Source organism: Scyliorhinus torazame, chromosome 11 (assembly GCF_047496885.1).
Source record: "Scyliorhinus torazame isolate Kashiwa2021f chromosome 11, sScyTor2.1, whole genome shotgun sequence".
In the NCBI taxonomy this organism is placed as follows: Eukaryota; Metazoa; Chordata; class Chondrichthyes; order Carcharhiniformes; family Scyliorhinidae; genus Scyliorhinus; species Scyliorhinus torazame.
Genome location: NC_092717.1, coordinates 231,091,331 through 231,116,148, shown reverse-complemented (window position 1 = coordinate 231,116,148; position 24,818 = coordinate 231,091,331). Strand labels below are relative to the sequence as shown.

Below are 24,818 nucleotides of genomic sequence, written 5' to 3'. Positions count from 1 at the left end.
CCGTGATACAACAGGCAGGGGCAGCGCCATCTCCCGGCTCCTCCGTGATACAACAGCCAGGGACAGTGCCACCTACCGGCTCCTCCGTGATACAACAGCCAGGGACAGTGCCACCTACCGGCTCCTCCGTGATACAACAGCCAGGGACAGTGCCACCTACCGGCTCCTCCGTGATACAACAGGTAGGGGCAGCGCCACCTACCGGCTTCGCTCCGTCATTATCGGCCAAGCGAGAAGCGCCAAACCCGCCCCTCCCCCCTGCCCTGTCGGATCCCGGCCTGACTGAGGCCCGCGCGTTTCCGCAGCCAGAAGCGGCCGGGGGGATGTTCGTGGCCCGGAGCATCGCGGCCGATCACAAGGACCTGATCCACGATGTTTCCTTCGACTTCCACGGGCGGAGGATGGCGACTTGCTCCAGCGATCAGAGCGTGAAGGTGGAGAGGCGGCGGGGGCGAGGGGAGGGGGGGGTGAGGGGGGGGCGAGGGGGAGGGGAGGGGGGGCGAGGGGGAGGGGAGGGGGGGCGAGGGGGGGTGGGGGGGCGAGGGGGAGGGGAGGGGGCGAGGGAGGGTGAGGGGGGGCGAGGTGGAGGGGGCGAGGGGGGGGCGAGGGGGCGAGGTGGAGGGGGTGAGGGGGGGCGAGGGGGCGAGGTGGGGGGCGAGGTGAGGGGGGGTGGGGGGATGAGGGGGCGAGGTGGGGGGCGGGGGGGGCGAGGTGGGGGGCGGGGGGGGCGAGGTGGGGGGCGAGGGGGTGTGAGGGTGAGGGGGGGCGAGGGGGGTGAGGGTGGGGGGGTGAGGGGGCGAGGGGGGGTGAGGGGGGTGTGAGGGGGCGGGGGGCGAGGTGGGGTGAGGGGGCGGGGGGGTGAGGGGGCGAGGTGGGGGGGGGTGAGGTGGGGGCGAGGTGGGGGGGGTGAGGTGGGGGGGGGTGAGGGGCGAGGTGGGGGGGGTGAGGGGGCGAGGTGGGGGGGGCGAGGTGGGGGGGTGAGGTGGGGGGGGTGAGGTGGGGGGGTGAGGGGGCGAGGTGGGGGGGTGGAGGGGGCGAGGTGGGGGGGTGAGGGGGCGAGGTGGGGGGGGTGAGGGGGCGAGGGGGGGTGAGGTGGGGGGGGCGAGGGGGGGTGGGGGGGCGAGGCGGGGGGGGCGAGGGGGGGGCGGGGGGGCGAGGGGGGGTGAGGGGGTGAGGGGGCGGGGGGGTGAGGGGGCGAGGTGGGGTGAGGGGGCGGGGGGGTGAGGGGGGTGTGAGGGGGCAAGGTGGGTGAGGGGGCGGGGGGGTGTGAGGGGGCGGGGGGTGTGTGAGGGGGCGTGGTGGGGGGTGTGTGAGGGGGCGAGGTGGGGGGTGTGTGAGGGGGCGAGGTGGGGGGGGTGTGAGGGGGCGAGGTGGGGGGGTGTGAGGGGGCGAGGTGGGGGGGGGGTGAGGGGGCGAGGTGGGGGGGGTGAGGGGGCGAGGTGGGGGGGTGAGGGGGCGAGGTGGGGGGGTGGGGGGGGTGAGGGGGCGAGGTGGGGGGGTGAGGGGGCGAGGTGGGGGGGTGAGGGGGCGAGGTGGGGGGGTGAGGGGGCGAGGTGGGGGGGGCGAGGTGGGGGGGTGAGGGGGCGAGGTGGGGGGGGTGAGGGGGCGAGGTGGGAGGGGAGAGGGGGCGAGGTGGGGGGGGTGAGGGGGCGAGGTGAGGGGGCGAGGTGAGGGGGCGAGGTGGGGGGGTGAGGGGGCGGGGGGGTGAGGGGGCGAGGGGGTGTGAGGGTGAGAGGGGGCGGGGGGGCGAGGGGGGGTGAGGGGGCGGGGGGGTGAGGGGGGTGTGAGGGGGCAAGGTGGGGTGAGGGGGCGGGGGGGTGAGGGGGCGGGGGGGTGTGAGGGGGCGGGGGGTGTGTGAGGGGGCGAGGTGGGGGGTGTGTGAGGGGGCGAGGTGGGGGGGTGTGAGGGGGCGAGGTGGGGGGGTGTGAGGGGGCGAGGTGGGGGGGTGTGAGGGGGCGAGGTGGGGGGGGGTGAGGGGGCGAGGTGGGGGGGGTGAGGGGGCGAGGTGGGGGGGGGTGAGGGGGCGAGGTGGGGGGGGGTGAGGGGGCGAGGTGGGGGGGGGGTGAGGGGGCGAGGTGGGGGGGTGAGGGGGCGAGGTGGGGGGGGTGAGGGGGCGAGGTGGGGGGGTGAGGGGGCGAGGTGAGGGGGGTGAGGGGGCGAGGTGAGGGGGCGAGGTGGGGGGGTGAGGGGGCGAGGTGGGGGCGAGGTGGGGGGGTGAGGGGGCGGGGGGGTGTGAGGGTGAGAGGGGGTGAGGGGGCGGGGGGTGAGGGGGCGAGGGGGGTGAGGGTGGGGGGGTGAGGGGGCGGGGGGGTGAGGGGGGTGTGAGGGGGCGGGGGGTGTGAGGGGGCGAGGTGGGGTGAGGGGGCGGGGGGGGTGAGGGGGCGAGGTGGGGGGGGGTGAGGTGGGGGTGAGGTGGGGGCGAGGTGGGGGGGGTGAGGTGGGGGGGGTGAGGGGCGAGGTGGGGGGGGTGAGGGGCGAGGTGGGGGGGGTGAGGGGCGAGGTGGGGGGGGTGAGGGGGCGAGGTGGGGGGGTGAGGGGGCGAGGTGGGGGGGGTGAGGTTGGGGGGGGTGAGGTGGGGGGGTGAGGTGGGGGGGGTGAGGGGGTGATGTGGGGGGGGTGGAGGGGGTGATGTGGGGGGGGTGGAGGGGGCGAGGTGAGGGGGGTGAGGGGGCGAGGTGGGGGGGATGAGGGGGCGAGGGGGGGTGAGGTGGGGGGGGCGAGGGGGGGTGGGGGGCGAGGCGGGGGGGCGAGGGGGGGGCGAGGGGGGGGGCGGGGGGGCGAGGCGGGGGGGTGAGGGGGGTGAGGGGGCGAGGGGGGTGAGGGGGCGGGGGGGTGAGGGGGCGGGGGGGTGTGAGGGGGCGAGGTGGGGTGAGGGGGCGGGGGGGTGAGGGGGGTGTGAGGGGGCAAGGTGGGGTGAGGGGGCGGGGGGGTGAGGGGGCGGGGGGGTGTGAGGGGGCGGGGGGTGTGTGTGAGGGGGCGAGGTGGGGGGGGTGTGAGGGGGCGAGGTGGGGGGGTGTGAGGGGGCGAGGTGGGGGGGGGGTGAGGGGGCGAGGTGGGGGGGGTGAGGGGGCGAGGTGGGGGGGGGTGAGGGGGCGAGGTGGGGGGGGGTGAGGGGCGAGGTGGGGGGGGTGAGGGGGCGAGGTGGGGGGGGTGAGGGGGCGAGGTGGGGGGGGTGAGGGGGCGAGGTGGGGGGGGTGGGGTGAGGGGGCGAGGTGGGGGGGGTGAGGGGTGGGGGGGGTGGGGTGAGGGGGCGAGGTGGGGGGGGGGTGAGGGTGAGGGGGGGGGCGAGGTGGGGGGGGGTGAGGGGGCGAGGTGGTGGGGGGGTGAGGTGGGGCGAGGTGGGGGGGGTGAGGGCGGTGAGGGGCGAGTGGGGGCGAGGGGGCGAGGTGGGGGGGTGAGGTGGGGGCGAGGTGGGGGGGGGTGAGGGGGCGAGGGGGCGAGGTGGGGGGGTGAGGTGGTGGCGAGGTGGGGGGGGGTGAGGTGGGGGGGGTGAGGGGGCGAGGTGGGGGGGGGTGAGGGGGGGCGAGGTGGGGGGGGTGAGGGGGCGAGGTGGAGGTGGGGGGGGTGAGGGGGCGAGGTGGGGGGGGTGAGGGGGCGAGGTGGGGGGGTGAGGAGGGCGAGGTGGGGGGGGGTGAGGTGGGGGGGGTGGAGGGGGTGATGTGGGGGGGGTGGGGGGGGCGAGGTGGGGGGGGTGAGGGGGCGAGGTGGGGGGGGGTGAGGGGGGCGAGGTGGGGGGGTGAGGGGGCGAGGTGGGGTGAGGGGGCGAGGTGGGGGGTGGGGTGAGGGGGCGAGGTGGGGGGGGTTGAGGGGGCGAGGTGGGGGGGGGGGTGGTGAGGGGGCGAGGTCGGGGGGTGAGGGGGCGAGGTGGGGGGGGTGAGGGGGCGAGGTGGGGGGGTGGGAGGGGGTGAGGTGAGGTGGGTGAGGGGGCGGGGTGGGGGGGGTGGAGGGGGCGGGGGGGGTGGAGGGGGCGAGGTGGGGGGTGGAGGGGGCGAGGTGGGGGGGGTGGAGGGGGCGAGTTGGGGGGGTGAGGTGGGGGGGGGTGGGGGGGGCGAGGTGGGGGGGTGAGGGGGCGAGGTGGGGGGGGTGAGGTGGGGGGGTGATGGGGCGAGGCGGGGGGGGGGTTAGGGGGCGAGGTGGGGGGGGCGGGGTGAGGGGGCGAGGTGGGGGGGGCGAGGTGGTGAGGGGGCGCGGGGGGGTCAGGGGGCGCGAGGGGGCGAGGTGGGGGGGTGAGCGGGCGAGGTGGGGGGGGGGTGAGGGGGCGAGGTGGGGGGGGTGAGGGTGCGAGGTGGGGGTGGTGAGGGGGGGTGAGGGGGGCGAGGGGGGGTGAGGGGGCGGGGGGGGGTAGGGGGGGTGAGGGGGCGGGGGGGTAGGGGGGGGTAGGGGGGGTGCGGGGGGGGTAGGGGGGTGAGGGGGCGGGGGGGGTGAGGGGGCGGGTGGGGTGTGAGGGGGCGGGGGTGTGAGGGGGCGGGGGGTTGAGGGGGCGGGGGGGTGAGGTGGGGGGGGGGTGAGGGGGCGAGATGGGGGCGAGGTGGGGAGGGTGAGGGGCGAGGTGAGGGGGTGAGGTGGGGGGGGGTGAGGGGGCGACGTGAGGGGGCGAGGTGGGGGGTGGAGGGGGGCGGGGGTGGGAGGGGGCGAGGTGGGGGGGGTGAGGGCGAGGTGGGGGGGGGTGAGGTGAGGGGGGTGGGGGGGGCGAGGTGGGGGGGTGAGGGGGCGAGGTGGGGGGGCGAGGTGGGGGGGCGAGGTGGGGGGGTGAGGTGGGGGGGTGAGGGGGCGAGGTGGGGGGGTGAGGGGACGATGTGGGGGGGGTGAGGGGGCGAGGTGGGGGGGCGAGGTGAGGGGGCGAGGTGGGGGGGTGAGGGGGGTGAGGGGGCGAGGTGGGGGGGGTGAGGGGGCGAGGTGGGGGAGGTGAGGGGGTGAGGGGGCGAGGTGGGGGGGGTGAGGGGGCGAGGTGGGGGAGGTGAGGGGGCGAGGTGGGGGGGTGAGGGGGCGAGGTGAGGGGGGAGGTGAGGGGGCGAGTTGGGGGGGTGAGGGGGCGAGGTGGGGGGGTGTGAGGGGGCGAGGTGGGGGTTAGGGGGTGAGGTGAGGGGGTGAGGTTGGGAGGGGGATGAGGGGGCGAGGTTAGGGGGCGAGGTGGGGGGGGTGAGGGGGCGAGGTGGGGGGCTGAGGGGGCGGGGGTGAGGGGGCGAGGTGGGGGGGGTGAGGGGGCGAGGTGGGGGGGGGGGGTGAGGGGGCGAGGTGGGGGGGGGGTGAGGGGGCGAGGTGGGGGGGGGGGGTGAGGGGGCGAGGTGGGGGTGAGGGGGGGGGGGGTGAGCGTGTGAGGTGGGGGGGTGTGAGGGGGCGAGGTGAGGGGGTGAGGTGGGGGGGTGAGGGGGCGAGTTGAGGGGGGCGAGGTGAGGTGGGGAGGGGGTGAGGTGGGGAGGGGGGATGAGGGGGCGAGGTGGGGGGGTGAGGGGGCGAGGTGGGGGGGTGAGGGGGCGAGGTGGGGGGGTGAGGGGGCGAGGTGGGGGGGTGAGGGGGCGAGGTGGGGGGTGTGAGGGGGCGAGGTGGGGGGGTGAGGGGGTGAGGTGGGGGGGTGAGGGGGCGAGGTGAGCGTGGGGAGGGGGTGAGGTGGGGAGGGGGATGAGGGGGCGAGGTGGGGGGGGTGAGGGGGCGAGGTGAGGGGGCGAGGTGGGGGGGTGAGGGGGCGAGGTGGGGGGGGTGAGGGGGCGAGGTGGGGGGGTGAGGGGGCGAGGTGGGGGGGTGAGGGGGCGAGGTGGGGGGGTGAGGGGGCGAGGTGGGGGGGTGAGGGGGCGAGGTGGGGGGGTGGGGGGGCGAGGGGGCGAGGTGGGGGGGCGAGGGGGCGAGGTGGGGGGGCGAGGGGGCGAGGTGGGGGGGCGAGGGGGTGAGGGGGCGAGGTGGGGGGGTGAGGGGGCGAGTTGGGGGGGTGAGGGGGCGAGGTGGGGGGGTGAGGGGGCGAGGTGGGGGTGTAAGGGGGGTGAGGGGGCGAGGTGGGGGGGGGTGAGGGGGCGAGGTGGGAGCGGGTGAGGGGGCGAGGTGAGGGGGCGAGGTGGCGGGGTGAGGGGGGGGCAAGGTGGCGGGGGTGAGGGGGGGGCGAGGTGGGGGCGAGGTGGGGGGGGGTGAGGGGGCGAGATGGGGGGGTGGGGGGTCGAGGTGGGGGGGTGAGGGGGCGAGGTGGGGGGGTGAGGGGGGAGAAAGGGGTGAGGTGGGGAGAGGAGTGGGAGGGAGGATGAGGTGGAGAGAGGTTGGGGGGTGCACATCCAACTCGCATCAGAAATGAGCAGCTCATCATTCCCTCCCTCTCGGCCTGTTTCAATCACCCTGCAGACTCCCAGAATCTGACTCCCACTGGCTGTCCTCCAGATAGGGAACTGCAGACCTTTTATAACATCTGGAAAAGCCTTGCATTATTCCATTCTGAGCACCTACATTGTGACACAAGTTGATTGAAAGTCGAATTGAGAAGAGTGGGGTTTTTCTCATCTCTACTTTCTTCCTGGTTATGTGGCAATGTGCCATTCATTCTCTGGCCTTGCTGGTTAGCAAGGATGTAATGTGCTGCTCAGCACATGGGAGTTGGGAAGAGATGGAACTTGCATTCCTACTTAATATTCCTGGGGAAGCACCTGATCACCACTTGGGACAACGGTACATAGATCGCATCCACTGGTCCAACATTTTCCATTGCAATGGTTCAATGTTCCACAGGTTTTGTACTCCATTCATTCCCTGTGCAATGTAATCTCAATCCCAATCAGGAAAGTGTGATGGTAGGAGCTTGTATTATCAATAAAGAAGCAGCTGGTGGAATAGTATTGATGTCGTAGTTTTTAACGAATACTACATTGGTTTGACAGGTGTGGGACAAAGGTGAATCTGGGGAGTGGCACTGCACAGCAAGCTGGAAGGTAAGGAGCTTCTGTTTGAGTTTAGAGGCGCATGTGCCTCTTAACCACACTGTACTCAAGTAGACACGTACACCATATTGTAACTTTTTAATGTGTGTGCGTATAATATCCAATCTCGCAAAGACTCTGAATTTGGAGAAAACAAAGCTCCATAATCTCTCCCTTACAAATAACCATCATTTCAGCTTCAACCCCAAATATTGTGGGGCAGCACGGTAGCGCAGAGGGTTAGCTCTATTGCCTCACAGCGCCGAGGTCCCAGGTTCGATCCCGGCTCTGGGTTCTGTCCGTGTGGAGTTTGCACATTCTCCCCGTGTTTGCGTGGGTTTCGCTCCCACAACCCAAAGATGTGCAGGCTAGGTGGATTGGCCATGCTAAATTGCCCCTTAATTGGAAGAAGTGAATTGGGTACTCTAAATTTTTTTTAAAACTTTGTGTGTTTGTGATCACATCGTGCGAAGGCTCCTTCACATCGTTCAAATCTGTAAAACCTGCATTACAGACTGAATAGTAACCTCTAATCAGAAATTTAAAAATATCAAACTGTTCAAGTTTATCATAGTTTTTTTGGTTTTTTGAATTTGTGACTAAAGGCTCCCTTTATGCAAAATAAAAACAAAATGCTGAAAATAAAACCCAGTGAAGAGTTCAAGAGAAACGTCTTTCCCCAGCGAGTGGTTAGAATGTGAAATCAGTCTCCTCTGCTACTGTGCCTTGGTGGGGGGGACAGAAACAAACCTTTTACTAAAAATAATGTGAAATTAGAAGACTTCAGTTGGAAAGATGATTTAGATCAAGCTAGATTAATAGATGAGAGAGAAGAGAATAAAATGTTATAAGAATATAAGAAATTGGATCAGGAAGAGTCCATAGAGTCCTTCAAGTCGATGCTGTCTTTCTACATCAAGTCCATTTTCCTCCCCATGTCCCTTGATTCCCTTAGTGTCAAAAAAAAAATCTGCCCATCTCACTCTTGCATATGTTCATTGACTAAAGAATTCCAAACATCCACAACCCTCTGCGTGAAGAAATGTCTCCTCATCCCAGTGCTAAATGGCCGATCTCTTATCCTGAGGCAATGACCTTGTGTTCTAGATTCTCCAGCCAGGGGAAAGAAGCGTCACAGCATCTACCCTCTCGGAACAGTATAATTTCAAGAAGATCACCTCCCTTTATTCTAAACCCCAGAGAAGAGAGGCCAATTCTAGACAATCTCCTCCACTGGACAACTCTATCGTGCTAATAGAGTTGGATAAAGTCTTGGCAGGTTGGGTGGGTGGCCTGTTTCTATTCTGTAACTATAGAATAGAATTGCAGCAGTGCAGAAGGAGGCCATTTGGCCCATCGAGTCTGCACCGATCCTCTAAAAGAACACCCTACCCAGGCCCACTCCTCTGCCCTATCCCCCAAACCTAAACACATATCTTTGGACAGTAAGAGACAATTTAGCATGGGCACTCCACATAACTTGAACATCTTTGGACTGAGCGAGGAAGCCAGAGCACTCGGAGAAAACCCACGCAGACACTGGGAGAATGTGCGAACTCCACACAGTCACCCAAGGCCTGAATCGAACCGGTGTCCCTGGAGCTGTGAGGCAGCAGTGCTAACCCTGTGCCGCCCATAATACGGCTACCATTGTAACTGAGATTCTTACCACTGCTCTCTAACCTAACGCATAGTATTTTATACAATCTGTTTTGTAGACACACAGTGGATCAGTATGGCGAGTAACATGGGCCCACCCTGAGTTTGGGCAAGTGTTAGCTTCCTGCTCCTTCGATCGGACAGCAGCTGTATGGGAGGAGATAGTGGGCGAGTCTAATGATAAACTGCGGGGACAGAGCCATTGGGTAAGTTTGGATCTCTTCATTACTCATGCTGCGGTGTTTTGGTTGATTTTGGATGGTGCTGCTGGTTTGCGATGGATTGTAGCAAATTACAGTTTTACCACATTCCAGTCCCCAGGTCAACTAATCCACCTGAGGTGCAACAATTAAATTTATAAAGTTCAACATATTATGTTCATTCTACTACTAGACAAACCAATTATTCAAGTTGAAATATTTTTTTAATGCGGTCAGTGAAATGGTGAGTATTGGTTTAATTATCTGTCAGAATTGTAAGCTGACCGATGTATGGGGAAATGCAAATAGATGCCAATTGGAAGTGAAAAGAAAAAAACATGCATTTCAGTAGCACCTTTCACGACCCAAGGAGGTCCCAAAGAACTTTACATCTAATGCAGTACCTTTGAAGAGCAATCACTGTTTTAATGCGGCAACTAGTTTTGTGCACAGTAAGCTACCACAGACACCAATGTGATGATGACCAGATGTTTTTGAGATGTTGTTTGAGGGTTAAATATTACCCAGGGCACATGTTTTCAGAATAGTACCATGGAATCCTTTACATCTCCCTGAGATCACAGGCAAGGCATCAGTTTAACATGCCATCCAAAAGGCAGTGCCTTTGACAGTGCAACATTCCCTCAATGTAGCACTGTGACGTCAGCCTAGATTCTGTGCTCAAGTCTTTGGATTGGGACAGGAGCCCACACCTTCTGCCTCAGAGGCAAGGTTGATGCAACTTGGCACCCTCTTTTTTTTTCAGTATATCTATTTATACCCATTTTAACCGCTCCTATCAGTGGCACATTCCTGTGAGGGGAGGCAGTGGCGTAGTGGTATTGCCACTGGATTAGTAATCCAGAGGCCCAGGGAAATGCTCTGGAGACCCGGGTTCGAATCCCACCAGGACAGTTGGTGGGATTTTAATTCAATACTAAAATCTGGAATTAAAAGTCTAATGACGACCATGACACCATTGTCGTAAAAACCCATCTGGTTCACTGATGTCTTTTAGGGAAGGAAACCTGCCGTCCTTACCCGGTCTGGCCTACATGTGACTGCAGACCCTCAGCAATGTGATTGACTCTTAAATGCCCCCAGTGATGGGCAAAAAATGTTGGCCCCGCCAGTGATGAAGGAATAAATAAAAAATGATATGTTCACTTATTAAGGCACTGGGCTGTGACAGTGGTGCATTTTCCCTTTCATTAAATATCGTCTTTAGCCATGACAATTGAGTGTAATTAACGCAAATTACTGCGGATGCTGAAATCTGAAACAAAAACAGAAAATGCTGGACAATCTCAGCAGGTCTGACAGCATCGGTGGAGAGAAAAGGGAGCTAATGTTTGGAGTCTGGATGACTCTTTGTCTAAGCACAATTGAGTGTATCCCCTGTATTAGGGAGAGGGTGAAAATGAAATCATTGAGGATTCCTCCATTCATGTCCCTGATTGTTATCATTTGGTCTGCGCTGTAATATCGTGTGTCAGATGAGAACAGGATTAAATTCAGATATGATGCCCCTCATGGTCCAATAACTTAACACTTGCACGAGGAATAGCTTCAGGTGAATATTGGAAGTCTGCACCGAAATTGCTCGTCTGACGAGTCAGTGCCTTCCCAGAGAGGAGGGAGAATGAGACGGGATTGGAATGAAACCTAAACCATTGTCAATAGCTACATGTACATTAATAGGCCTTTGACTGACCTCCAAACAGGTGAAGAGGACGACACTTGTGGACAGCAGAACCTCGGTGACTGATGTGAAATTTGCTCCGAAACACATGGGTTTGGTTCTAGCCACCTGTTCTGCAGATGGTGTTGTACGAATCTACGAGGCCCCAGACGTCATGAACCTCAGTCAGTGGTCATTGCAACATGAGATCTCGTGCAAATTGAACTGTAGCTGTATTTCCTGGAACCCTTCAAGGTGAGAGTGTGTGAGTATTTTCACCTCGCAGCTTGGAGCATTTTAATTTAACAGTGCCCCAGTTTCAGACAAAACAGTAACTCCAGCAAGGTAAAAGCCTAACATTGTTTTTTTTGGTGAACAAGGGGCGTTATTACCGTTTTGACGAAGCGAATGGGCGGCATGGTAATACGGTGGTTAGCACTGTTGCTTCACAGCTCCAGGGTCCCAGGTTCGATTCCCGGCTTGGGTCACTGTCTGTGCGGAGTCTGCACGTTCTCCCCGTGTCTGCGTGGGTTTCCTCCCACAAGTCCCGAAAGACGTGCTGATTGGTAATTTGGACATTCTGAATTCTCCCTCCATGTACCCGAACTGGCGCGGGACTGTGGTGATGAGGGCTTTTCACAGTAACTTCATTGCAGTGTTAATGTAAGCCTAATTGTGACACTAAGAAAGATTATTACTTTGTGGCCTGGCAGATTGTCCACTCTACCATTATCATCAAAACGAAGGGATTGACCCTGGTTGAAGACCTAAAAATGAGGTGTCTGCACGTTTTCCCCATGTCTCAGTGGGTTTCCTCTGGGTGCTCCGGTTTCCTCCCACAGTCCAAAGATGTGCAGGTTAGGTGGATTGGCCATGCTAAATTGCCCTTAGTGTCCAAAAAAGGTTGGGTGGGGTTACAGGGATAGGATGGAGGTATGGGCTTGGATAGGGTGCTCTTTCCAAGGGCCGGTGCAGACTTGATGTGCCGAATGGCAGCCTCCTGCACTGTAGATTCTATGATTCAAATTCAGAATAAGTTTCTGTTGAACTACTGTAATCAGTTACTGTGAATAAAATTGTTAAGATGATTTCTTAATTCTGCCGCTGCTATGTGGAGCTGTTGAAGGGAAAGACAAGGATGTGTTTTAGAATAAGCTAGGTAAACCTGTGGGAGAAAGAAATAGAGGGTCATGCTGTACAAAGAGGTGAAGTCGGGGAGAAGGAGGCTTATGTTACCCCTCCTGGACGAGGGTCACAACTGACACATCACACAAACTGCACACACAGGTGTTCTTGAATCAAGTTTACTTTAATCGGATCAAATGTGTCACACAAATGTGTCTTCTGCAGTTAATTATTGTCACACAGACTAATACTTAACCCTTAATAAAACTGTCACATGGACTAATACTCAATAAGTGTCACACGGACTAATACTCAACAAGTGTCACATGGACTAATACTCAATAAATGTCACACGGACTAATACTCAATAAGCGTCACACGGACTAATACTCAACAAGTGTCACACGGACTAATACTCAATAAGTGTCACACGGACTAATACTCAATAAGTGCTAACTGTTACTCAACTCACGAATCAAACTCAAATGTCATCCTAAACAGAACAGCTGACCAAGCTTTCTCGAAGGATGCTTTACTGATCAGCGAGCCCTTGACTCTGCGTAATCTTCTGAGCTGGTTGTTTCTGAGTTTTTCGCTGATGAAGCTTTGAATCATTGCTTTTTATGATTTCTTCGAGCTTTTCGAGGGTTTGATAATGTCCGTTTTATGATCCCCAGTTGCTGAGATTGTGTTTCAAAGATCCAGTAAACTGGGGCGTAATTCTCCGGAAACTGCGCGATGTCCGCCAAACTGAGCGCCCAAAACGGCGCAAATCAGTCGGGCATCGCGCCGCCCCAAAGGTGCGGAATGCTCCGCATCTTTGGGGGCCGAGCCCCAACCTTAAGGGGCTAGGTCGCGCCGGACGAATTTCCGCCCCGCCAGCTGGCGGAAAAGGCCTTTGTTGCCCCGCCAGCTGGCGCGGAAATGACATCTCCAGGCGGCGCATGCGCGGGAGCGTCAGCGGCCGCTGGCGGCATTCCCGCGCATGCGCAGTGGAGGGAGTCTCTTCCGCCTCCGCCATGGTGGAGGCCGTGGCGGAGGCGGAAGGGAAAGAGTGCCCCCACGGCACAGGCCCGCCCGCGGATCGGTGGGCCCCGATCGCGGGCCAGGCCACCGTGGAGGCACCCCCCCCGGGGCCAGATCGCCCCGCGCCCCGCCCCCCCCCCCCCCCCCCCCCCCCCCCCCCCCCCCCCCCCCCCCCCCCCAGGACCTCGGAGCCCGCCCGCGCCGCCTTGTCCCGCCGGTAAGGTAGGTGGTTTAATCTACGCCGGCGGGACAGGCATTTTAGCGGTGGGACTTCGGCCATCCGGGCCGGAGAATCGGGTGGGGGGGCCGCCAACCGGCGCAGCGCGATTCCCGCCCCCGCCGAATCTCCGGTGCCGGAAACTTCGGCAACCGGCGGGGGCGGGGTTCACGCCAGCCCCCGGCGATTCTCCGACCCGGCGGGGGGGTCGGAGAATCTCGCCACTGATGTTTTATCAAACCATAGCATCTGTATTATGACTTGTTATTCTTCACACTTATTAACGCTCATCCTGCCTTTGCCTTTGTTCCCAAAGTTTGTTCCTCTGGTTCCTTGAGCTGATGACAATCTTCTTTAAGGCTCAGGGCCTCTTGCTGTCGTCCATCCTCTTGTAGAAACTGCATTCCCAGGAAGTCTTCAGAAAGCCTCTGTGATTTCTTTAATATCTTTGTTACTGGGCTACATTTCCCATCAGGCTACAATGTCTTTTGTTTCTTGGCCATATTTCCCAGTAGGGTTAGGGCCAGGGCTACACTTTGTGGAACGTAAACATTGTCATTAACCAGTTTGGCTGCATGGCCTGTTTCTGTGCTGTAGATACGGTGTAGACTATACTGTGGAAACAATTCCCCAAAAAGCAAACCATTAATATAAGTAGGACCATTATCCATTTGGAGAAACTTTAGCCACAATGGGGTGATCACCTCTGTTTCTTGTTTGATAATCTTTGCGATGGTCAGCCTTTGTTACTTTTGTTTTACCATCTCACACAATCCCAGGACTGTTGTGGTGCAGAAGGAGACTATTTGGCCCGCCGTGTCTGCACTGGCGCTACAAGTGAGCATTGTGACTTAGTGCAGTTCCCCTGCCTTTTCCCTGTACCACTACACATTGTCGATTCAATTAATCATTTAATGCCCTCTTGAATGCCTCGGCTGAACCTGCCTCCATCATGCTTCCTAGCAGTGCATTCCAGACTTGAGAGAGTCGTTGTGTGAAAATGCTTTTCTCACATCACATTTGCAGCTTTTTCTCTCGTCTCATTTGCTCCTCCAGTTGTTTCCTACTGTATTTGATCTAGGCGAGCGGCTAAATTAAGAGTGTTGCATTTCCTTCAACACTGATATCCCTTGCTTTCAGCGAATCTGGCAGCCCACCAAGCCTGTGTCAGCTCTATGAAAGAGCAATCCAATCAGTCCAAACCTTGCTCTTTCCATCTGATCCTGCAATTTTTTCCCTTTCAAATAATTATTGAATTCCCTTGTCTAAGTTTTTACTGAATCTGCTCCTACTACCTTGTCAGCGAGTGTATTCCAGACCACAATAACTTGTGTATGTAAAAAAAAAAAACATTCTAGTCTCCCATCAACCTTTCTGATCAGGAAAAATCTGCTTAAAATGTCTATTGTGTTTGGAATCTTAACAGCTATTGGAAATGCACGTTATAATTCTGTGTCCATGCTGTGTCCTCCATTGAGGAGGCAGTGGCCTAGTGGTATTGTCACTGGATTAATAATCCAGAGACCCAGGGTAATGCTCTGGGGACCTGGGTTCCAATCCCACCAAGGCAGATGGTGAAACTTGAATTGAAAAAAAAAAGCTGGAATTAAAAGTCTAATGATGACCATAAAACCATTGTCGATTGTCATAAAATCCCATCTGGTTCCCTAATGTCCTTTAGGGAAGGAAATCTGTCATCCTTACCCGGTCTGGCCTACATGTGACTCCAGACCCACAACAATGGGGTTGATCTTAAATGCCCTCAGGGATGGGCAATAAATGTTGGCCCCGCCAGCGAAGCCCACATCCCATGAACAAATAAAGAAAATTAATGACAAGTTACCTGCTTCTGAATCGGATCGTTTGTGTAATCAGCCGTGGGTTCAGCCGAAACACTCTTTTTATTTATTTTTGTTTCCCCTGTCTTTTCAAGAGCATTTAAAAAAAACATAGTGCACCTTTCAAGCACAGTGAAAATGATCTCGCTGAGAGTTGATATTTGTACAGATTTGATTGTATGCTGCCACCATTATTATGTAGAGCTTAAGATGTAGATCTCAAACATTCTTTTTCTAATGTCATTCTTCACAGTTCCCGTTCTCATCCCCCTATGATAGCAGTGGGAAGCGATGACAGCAGCACAAATGTAGGGGGGAAAGTGCAGGTTTATGAATACAACGAAAACACCAGGTAAGATATGAAGGAACGTAAAGAAAATGTACATTTTTTTGCCATTCTCTCCTGATGGTGCATGCACATGCTCCAGAATAAAGTTCCAATAACAGTTATTGTCTGTTGAGGTGTAACTCAAGTGCCAGATCTTCCATGTATAAACCCAGGTGGTGCAGGAAACGGCCATACCAGTCCAGATCCTGAATGTCCCTGGACCCACACAGATTCAAGCGCTTGTCGCGCAGGTTCCGAATTGGAGACCCTGATTGGATTTTGTCAACCCCCTTAACCTGGAGCCTGTGAAACCAACTGTTACATTATCTCACTGCTGTCCCAACTGAGATCTGCTGAAAGCATGGGTTATTAATGAAAGTCGTTACCTTTCTGGTCTCTGGTATTCATCAGCATGGGTGGTTACCTCTGACCCTGTTGTAAGACAGGAAAAAAAGTCGGTGGGAGACCATCAGTGACTAAAAGCTACAGGTAACAACCACCTGTGATTTCACCATTGGTTTATCCCTCGCTTATCTTTTTGAAACAGGTTAAAAGTTTCGTATTGGGGGTATTCAACTTTAGTTTAAAAGAAATATATTTTCCTGCACCATCTCTTAAGCATTCTATGGAAGGACTGTTTACGAAAAGTACTTGTGGTGCTGATGTGCAGTGGCATTATATATAAAATTAATATCCTTTTTCTCGGCACCCTCCCAGAAACTGTAGATGTATGAGATGCTAAGATATGCCATTCTCTTGCTTTAGGGTTGTGGGCCAACTATAACTAGCTAGGAAATAATGGCCAGTCCCTCCATGGACTTTATCTTGTGGGTCTGACTGAGCAAAAGATCACGAGAAATAAGAGCAGGGGCGGGGCCATTTTGCCCTTTGAGCCACCTCCGCCATTCAGTAAAATCATGGCTGATCTGATGGTGGCATTAACTCCACTTTCCTGCCCGTGCCCCACTTCCCTCCACTCCCTTATGGATCAAAACATCACTTTCCTCAGCGGCAATGTTAAATAACGAGCATGAAAGTGAGTAGGTTAGCTGCAGGTTGTACCATTTCTTCAACCTGGTCACCTACGGAATGTATTCGGTATCACCAAAGCAGTTTCTGATGCAGGAGGTTTTGGTCACTGCCTTGTTCTCGTTATCCGCCCATTTACGAAGGAGCTCTTGCACTTTGCAGCAGCATTTTTCGGTTTCGACGGTGGAAGTGAAAAGAAAATGCGAGCAAAGAAAAATAAATGATCTGAATCCTGATTTGATATCTGTGTTTTGTTTTTAGGAAGTATGCAAAAGCTGAAACCCTAATTACAGTCACCGATCCGGTGCATGATATTGCATTTGCTCCAACCTTGGAAGGTCTTTCCATATCCTTGCAGTAGCAAATAAAGATGTCGAATTTTCACACTAAAACCTTTAAGGTGAGCATTACTTCGGTCTTAATTTCTGCCTTACCTATTGTATGTAAAATGGCCAAAGCAAATTTGTATTGAAGCTATGCGATATAATTTGTATTTATATACTACCTTGTGCCACTCGGGGCATTGTATAGTACCATGTCATGTTTTTTTTTTAATTTAGAGTGCCCAATTATATTTTTTTGGATTGAGGGGCAATTTAGTGTGGCCAATCTACCTACCCTGCACATCTTCGGTAGCGGGGATGAAACCCACACAGACACGGGGAGAATGTGCAAACTCCACACAGACAGTGACCCGGGATGGAACCTGGGTCCTCCGTTCCGTAGGCAGCAGTGCTAACCACCGTGCTACCGTGGCCGCTCTAGCACCACATAATGTTAAATCATAGTGATTGTTGCTTTGTGGAATACAGTAGGTGTTTTGTGAATAGCAAATACTGGTGATAATACAAAAGTAAAATACTGCCAATGCTAGAAATCTGAAATAAAACAGAAAATGCTGGAAATACTCAGCAGGGCTGGCAGCATCTGTTGAGAGAGAGAAGCAAAAGTTTAATTTTTTAAAAAAATTCAATTAAGGGGCAATTTAGGGTGGCCAATCCACCTATTCTGCACATCTTTTAGGTTGTGGGGGTGAAACCCCACGCAGACACAGTGAGAATGCAAACTCCACTTGGACAGTGACCTGGGGTCGGGATCGAACCTGGGTCCTCGGCGCCGTAGGTAGCAATGTTAACCACTGATCCAGTGTGCTGCCCTTAGAACCAAGAGTTAATGTTTATGGTCTATGAACTTTCACCAGAACTGGGAGAAGTTAGAAATGTAGCAAATGAAGTCAGATGGATGATAAAGATCCTCTTGGCACTTGAAAAAGAGCAGCAAGCTCTGGACAACATTCTTGCCTGCACCAATACCACAACAACAAAGAGTAGAATAATTGGTTATCACCTTTTTCTAATTTTTCCTAGTTCAGATAAAAGGTCACAGACCAGAAATGTGAACAGTTTCTCCCTCCACAGATGCCACAGACCTGCTGAGCACTTCTGGCAGTTTCTGTTTCTTTTTGGATTTCCAATATTCAGCGAAGGAAACGTGGGCTTCACCCAAATTCGGGCTGGAGGCTGTTACAGAGATAGGGAGGGCAAAGCCTGGGAGGGGTTTCAACATGAGGATCAGAATGTTAGAATTGAGGTGTTGCCTGCCCAGGAGCCAACTTTGGTCGACAAGCACAGGGGTAAATAAGACTTGGTGCAGATTAGGATCTGAGTAGCAGGAGAGTGGCCATGAGAGCATTGAGCAGTCAAGTCTGGAGGTAATAGCATGGATGATGGCTTCAGCAGCTGATCATTGAGGCTGCAGCGGAGTCAGTGACATTAAAGAAGTGGAAGTAGATGGTCTTAGTGATGGAGAGGATATGGAATTGGACGGGTGCCTGGGAGGGAAATTTAAAAAGTGATGACAGGTTAGATATTAGCTCTGGTCTTCCAGATGTTTACAGCCAATGTGGCCAGAAACGTAGTCACTATTGGAATCTAGGACACATGTCAGCAGATTTGTGCACTGCGGTGTCCCACAAACAGCAATTAGATAGATTAAACTGGGTAATCCATTTTACTGACGTTAAGTGAGGGATAAATATTGACTAAGTGTCAGCCCTGGATTATGTGCTCAAGTCTTTGTCGTTTGGTTTGAACCACAATCTCCTGCCCAGTTAGCAAAGAACGCTACCCACTGAGCCACAGCTGATGCTTAACTCCGTGCTCAGTCGGATTTGAAATTGCAACATTTGACTGGCGGCACTTAATTAGAGCATGTGAATAATAATTTAAAACTCAAAAATGAAATATTCTATGAATGTAAAAATGCATTATGAATTTTTCTATTCTTTATTCCTTTAATGCATTTCTAACCTTTTTCCAATACCTCACCCCACCTCAGCTGTTGATAACTGTAAGAGTGATTCCACCTATCAGCCCAGGAAGCCGTAGCAATTAAAAATACAATTTATAACTGTTTTGGTTAGTGTTAGAAAATGGAAGGTCTCGTTAGAACAGCAATAGAATCAGAATCCACAAAGCTATTAAAATAATACGGATAAACAAAACATAATTAAAAAGGATTAATTGTTTGTCTCACGTGAGCTATGGAGCAGTTGAGCCTAATCGCTTGCTTCTGTGTTGTACGATTCTATGATTTAACACCCTTTAAACCAAGAGGCTCACAGCCATGAAGGGCCGCTAAGGCTTGCGAGTGAACCCCATTCCCTGAGGTGCCGAGACTGAACCAGCCTCCCCGGCCCCGGGTTGGACTTATCTAGGTCCCCCTCATCCTCTCTGCTGCCCCCTCTGCAATTGACACCCTGGAGGGTGATGGCAACCTGAGCGCTAACCTCTGATATTTCCATTGGAAGTGAGGTTGCCATGTTGGCGTTTTTATACAGCTGTTGTGAATCACATCGGCATGACATCATGCTAGCCCGGTAGCACAGTGGTTATCACTGTTGCTTCACAGCGCCAGGGTCTCGGGTTCAATTCCCGCTTGGGTCACTGTCTGCGGAGTCTGCACGTTCTCCCTGTGTCTGCGTTGGTTTCCTCCCACAAGTCCCGAAAGACTTGTTTTTTGGGTGAATTGGACATTCTGAATTCTCCCTTTGTTTACCCGAACACACGTCGGAATGTGGTGACTAGGGGATTTTCACAGTAATTTCATTGCAGTGTTAATGTAAGCCTACTTGTGACACTAATAAAGATTATTATTGGCGGAGTGTGAGGGGGGGGGGGGGGGGGGCTGGCAGGAGAGCTAGCCAGTGAGATGTTAAATCATGTAAAGGAGGATCCCGATGTTCCTGGGCAGAAACCTGGTTACAGCACCAACGTGGGGCCTGGAAAATTGGTGAACTCCATTTCCCTATTCTCGCAGAATTTTGCACCCGTTGTGGCTTCTCATTGGCTAACATGGGCTCAAAATTCCGTCCAGTTTCCATTATGACTCTTTTGAACACAGATGCTGCCAGACCCACTGAGCGTTCCTGTCTTTATTTCATATCTCTAGCATCTGCAGTATTTTGCTTTTATCGTGATGTGATGTGATTGGGGAGTGTGTATAATATTTTTTTTAAATAAATTTAGAGTACCAGCAACATAACCACTACTGTACTAATCTGATTATTTCTAACCGGGTACATAACTAGGGGACATAACTAATAAAAAGTAAACTTTACACCTTTATCATCTTTTCCCATAGAAAAGAATTAAGTGGTTCGGGAGGGCCAACAAAATTTGAAATCCAGACAGTGGCCCAGTTCGAAAACCACAATTCGCAGGTATGGCGTGTGAGCTGGAATATCACTGGTACAGTCTTGGCATCTTCCGGAGATGATGGATGTGTCAGATTATGGAAAGGTGACCTTGAATTTCTAAACACACTTGGATTTCTGTCAAACAATTGTTTTGATTGTGTTGTATTGTAATTATTGAGAGGTTTGGTTGAAGATTGCCAGTTGTTGATCTCAATGCATCAATAAGATCAGTTGAGTGGCTATTGGTAAAGTGGTTTTAATTTCGATTTTGCTGCTGGCATTATTACACTGTTACACAGGAATACTCTCACATGAACTTTTAACATCAAGATCTAATTACTAGATGTTTTATAATAACATGACATTTTCAACTGTTTTAATAATGCAAATTAGTATTATCATTACCTTTGGTTTTACCTGCAATGCAAGTACTGATGTAAACTGAAAGCTGGTGACTGATAATAGTGCTAGGACTTCTGGTTATTATTAAATGACCTGCAAGATAGTAATTGTTGATAAGAGACCAAAGCAGTGAAAGGAGAGTTGTACCACCTTATAAGAACATAAGAACTAGGAGCAGGAGTAGGCCATCTGGCCCCTCGAGCCTGCTCCACCATTCAATGAGATCATGGCTGATCTTTTGTGGACTCAGCTCCACTTTCCGGCCCGAACACCATAACCTTTAATCCCTTTATTCTTCAAAAAACTATCTATCTTTATCTTAAAAACATTTAATGAAGGAGCCTCTACTGCTTCACTGGGCAAGGAATTCCATAGATTCACAACCCTTTGGGTGAAGAAGTTCCTCCTAAACTCAGTCCTAAATCTACTTCCCCTTATTTTGAGGCTATGCCTCCTAGTTCTGCTTTCACCCGCCAGTGGAAACAACCTGCCCGCATCTATCCTATCTATTCCCTTCATAATCTTATATGTTTCTATAAGATCCCCCCTCATCCTTCTAAATTCCAACGAGTACAGTCCCAGTCTACTCAACCTCTCCTCGTAATCCAACCCCTTCAGCTCTGGAATTAACCTAGTGAATCTCCTCTGCACACCCTCCAGTGCCAGTACGTCCTTTCTCAAGTAAGGAGACCAAAACTGAACACAATACTCCAGGTGTGGCCTGATTTCTGTAGCTGATTTCTTTGATGTTAAATTGAGCTTTGAAACACTAGCTAGAAACTGAGTGCTACTTCACTTGTTCCTCATTTTAATGCTGTGCGCTGTAATCTAATTGTAGCCACGCAATTTGATTCCTGCTTAATGGAATAAGTCTCTTTATTTTGCAGAGACGGTTTCTGATTTGGGGGAAACAACATTTTACTGTAGATGTTTTTTCCTCTTGCCTATTGTGGGTTTCCTCAATTGCTAGTGAAATGTTTCCAGTGAGTAACTCTGTCACACAGATCAGGATTGGCAGGAAGAGCAGTGCACTTGAATCTTAGCCCCTCTGTTTCTGGAGGAGATGCTGGGGTTCCAGCTCCTAGCTGCTAAGTATTGATGATTGTTTAAAGTGAATCTTGATGAATGACAGGTTCAGGCATGGCCATGAAGAATTCTATCATCTTATGGACGGTCAGGCTCAAGGGGGCTAGCACAACTAGATTGCCAGTTATTCCTTTCTCATTACACAATACCCAGTCTCGGATGTCTGTTCTCTAGTTGGTTCCTCAACTTATTGGTCCAGAAAACAATCCAATATACACTCCAGAAATTCTTCCTCTACAGTATTGTAACGGTATATCCAGGCTTGGGCTGACAATTGGCAAGTTACATTCGTGCCACAAAAGTGGCAGGCAATGACCATCTCCTACAAGAGAGGATCTAACCATCGCCCCTTGACATTCGATGGCATTACCATCACTTAATCCAAACTCCAATTTAGCACACCTCCGCTCTCTGCCTCACTCTTTTTCGCGCTCTTTGCCCTCCCGACTCCGCTCTCAGTCTCTTTTTTTAAAATCTCCCCAGCTCCACTCTCCTTTGGCTCCGGTGGCTGCCGTCGGATCTGTAATTCTCTCCCTCAACCCTTTCTGCCTCCCTTTTCTTGCTACTTCGAACCTACCATTTTAACCAAGCTTTTGTCTTAATATCTCCCATTGTGGCTCAGTATCAAATGTCTGTTAACACCCCTGTGAAATGCTACATTAAATGCAGTATTTGTAACTGGCCTATATTCCAAGTTAAAAGCACATTAATCTATCAAATGCATGAAATGTTAATTTATTTTCACTTGGGGTCAGAAATGCTTTGCATGTATACCCCTGTGGACTGAAGTCCCTTTTTTTGTTTTTCAGCTAATTATATGGACAATTGGAAATGTACAGGCATATTGAAAGGAGATGGAAGTCCTGTAAATAATGCCTTACTCCAACAGCCATTGGGAATTCTTAATTCTTCCTCAGTATTTGGCAGTGCGGCCTCACAGAATACAATGAATGGAACATCTTCTGGAGGAAGGTAGGTTGATGATGCTTTCAGTTCAGAGACATTAATGAAGATTTGAGAAATATAAACACAAGATCTTAATCTGGAGGTTAATACATTTCATTTGACTTGGGTTTTTTTTTTCAAGCATTAGCTAGGTTGGCATTACACTGCAGGGTTTGAACACCGGGGTTTCATGGACTCCAGCACCAAATGTCCAATCCTGTCGTAAACACTGGTTGGCTTCACTGAAACTTTATGCTGGGGTGAGACTAGAAGCTATCTATTGTGAAAAGTGTGTAATAGGTGATGTGAATGATGCCCACTGAATTTGGGAATCTGCCAGTGCTGTTCTGTGATTGCTACTGGGTGGTGTGGATCACTCTATCCTCTAATGGCCACCTTTCCCAAAGTCAGGCTTAATTAAGAAACTTGCCATTTGGGAAATTGAGTATTGTGGGAAGATTCATTCAAAAATCAATATGCTGCTACTGCTCCTTTTTTTTCTGCATTACCTTTTAAGATTTTTGAATGATAGCATCTTTTAAAAGTAATGTATTATGTAGCTGTAAAAGCGAATCTGCCTGAATAAACGTCTGACCCTTGACACAAACTCCCGACCCTTGACATAAATCCCAAAATGAACAGGATCTGCTCTTAAATTCTTCATTTATTTCAACAGATTTATTTAAAAGTACTGGGTATAGTCATAGCCATACATTAGATTCCATAACCATAAACTTCTCAAGATGAAGAGACAACAGTGAGAACTCCGTACTGTGTCACTATGTTGTGTCCATAACTAAACTTGTTTTACTTTGAAGAATTGATGCATGTACCACTGAAACACTTCTGAAATAATGAAGATCTAAATTTACAAAAGGAAGAGCAGGGAAACACAATAACAAGCACAAAGTATTATTGCAAAAGCTTGGAACTGAAAATCATCCTTGTGGCACTTAACTGTACAAAACTCTGAGCTTGTACTTAATGGGTTAAAATAATTCAGAGTTCAATTTGCCCGATTTGTCATAAATCAAGCCCCAAAAATGCATGAGACAATACCAGTGGAATGTACACGTAAACCAGATTTATTATAGATCAGTGATATTTTCATTGGAAAGAAAACCCAGAAATCCAAGAATATGATTAGAGAAAAAATGGAGCTGGGCGGGGGGGGGGGGGGGGGGGGGGTGTTCCTACTTGGGTGTAAATGTTTTTTTAATGTAACCGCTGATTCAAAGGCCAGTGGAGCTGGACCATTTTCTGTCGCATTCTGAAGGCATTTCATGTATCCCAGTAATGGTTTCAGTAGAGTAACATCATGGAAAAGTCCTGTGGATTGCCAATCAGGACATGCTGAGTTGCTGATTTTTGAGCCTGGTAAAGATGGTGCTGGATGAGCTCAGCTCTGTATTCATAGGGAAGAAAATAGCTGAGGGTGTTTTCTCTAGCTCCAATCTTGCGCCAATTCCTCGCCCATCTGACTGGAGATTTCACCTCTGACTCTCTCCATCCCTTTCTGAGGAAACAGTGTTCCTGATGCTTGGCTTAAGATCAGGAACCTGGCAGTGATCGCTAACTTGGTGGCAAGAAGCATTGCTTCCAAAACAGTTCATCGACTAGAGGTACCACTCCCACCCATTTTTAGGTTACTCAATTTTTTAATTTGAGTTTGTTGTGTTGTGGTGCAGAACAGTGTGTCTGGACATTGCTTGCATATCTTTGCAATATACAAGATTTGTATTGACATATCAAAGAAACCAGGGGTCGGTTAACTTAGTTGAACGGCTGGTTCGTGATGCAGAGCGATGCCAAAAGCTCGGGTTCAATTCCCGTACCGGCTGAGGTTACTCATCTCAACCTTGCCCCTTGCCTGAGGTGTCGGGGCAAGGGTTAAAGGGATATGGGGAACAGGTAGGGAGGTGGATTTGAGACCAGGAAGAGATCAGCCATGATCTGATTGAATAGCGGAGCAGGCTCAAGGGGCTGAAATGCCCACTTCTCCTAATTCCTATGTTAGTGCCCCTTGGGATAAATCACCACCTGTCAACTCTCAATGGGGAGAGCAGCCTATGGTCCTCTGGGACATTGGCGACATGAACATCAAAAACACAAACCTTTGGAGCAAGATTAAATGGAGCAAAGAATTTGGATTTCTTTACTTAGCCATAAAAGTGAATGTTACATTTGAAATGTTCTCGTTTTTTTTTTCTCCAACCCACCCCCGGAAATATAATCAAATAGAAAGGATTACAAACATTTTCACATTTGAAATGTGGTATATGTTCATTTTTTTTTCTTTTAGGAAACCTTGATACACCTTGCCTTCTACATATATAATGCCCTTTTCAACAGACAGAAAGCACAGCTGATCTCGAGCTAACTGGAATAACTTGGCTATTTTGCTGCTTGTTGCATGCACACAGGAATGAAAAGTGAACTCCTTTTTCCCCCTCCCCAGTGTCATCAGAGGCCAACCAGCAACCTGCTTACTAATAATCTTGGATGGAAGGCTTCATAAAATTACATTTTTTTTCCCCCTGTTTGTTAGTGTTTATTTTCCTGAATAAGTTTGACATTGTTCTTGAAGAGTTGGCACCAATGTACAGGAAACTCAGGAGAGGCACATGTTACATTATCTTAGAGAAGCAAGCTTGGATGAAATCAATGCTACATCTTCTATAGCCATATACAT

At 53.0% G+C, this 24,818-nt stretch overlaps 1 protein-coding gene across 1 annotated transcript; it reads left to right on the top strand.

Moving 5' to 3' along the window:
* The first annotated feature begins 248 nt into the window (after positions 1-248).
* seh1l (SEH1-like (S. cerevisiae)) lies at positions 249-24,668 on the top strand. Its single transcript, XM_072468428.1, is given in 11 exon segments — positions 249-434; positions 6,855-6,905; positions 8,612-8,758; positions 10,477-10,688; positions 14,893-14,991; positions 16,258-16,322; positions 16,325-16,366; positions 16,369-16,396; positions 19,639-19,796; positions 21,991-22,153; positions 24,429-24,668. Coding segments are annotated over 11 exon segments (1,086 nt in total). The 5' UTR covers positions 249-323; the 3' UTR covers positions 24,439-24,668.
* The last annotated feature ends 150 nt before the right edge of the window (positions 24,669-24,818 follow it).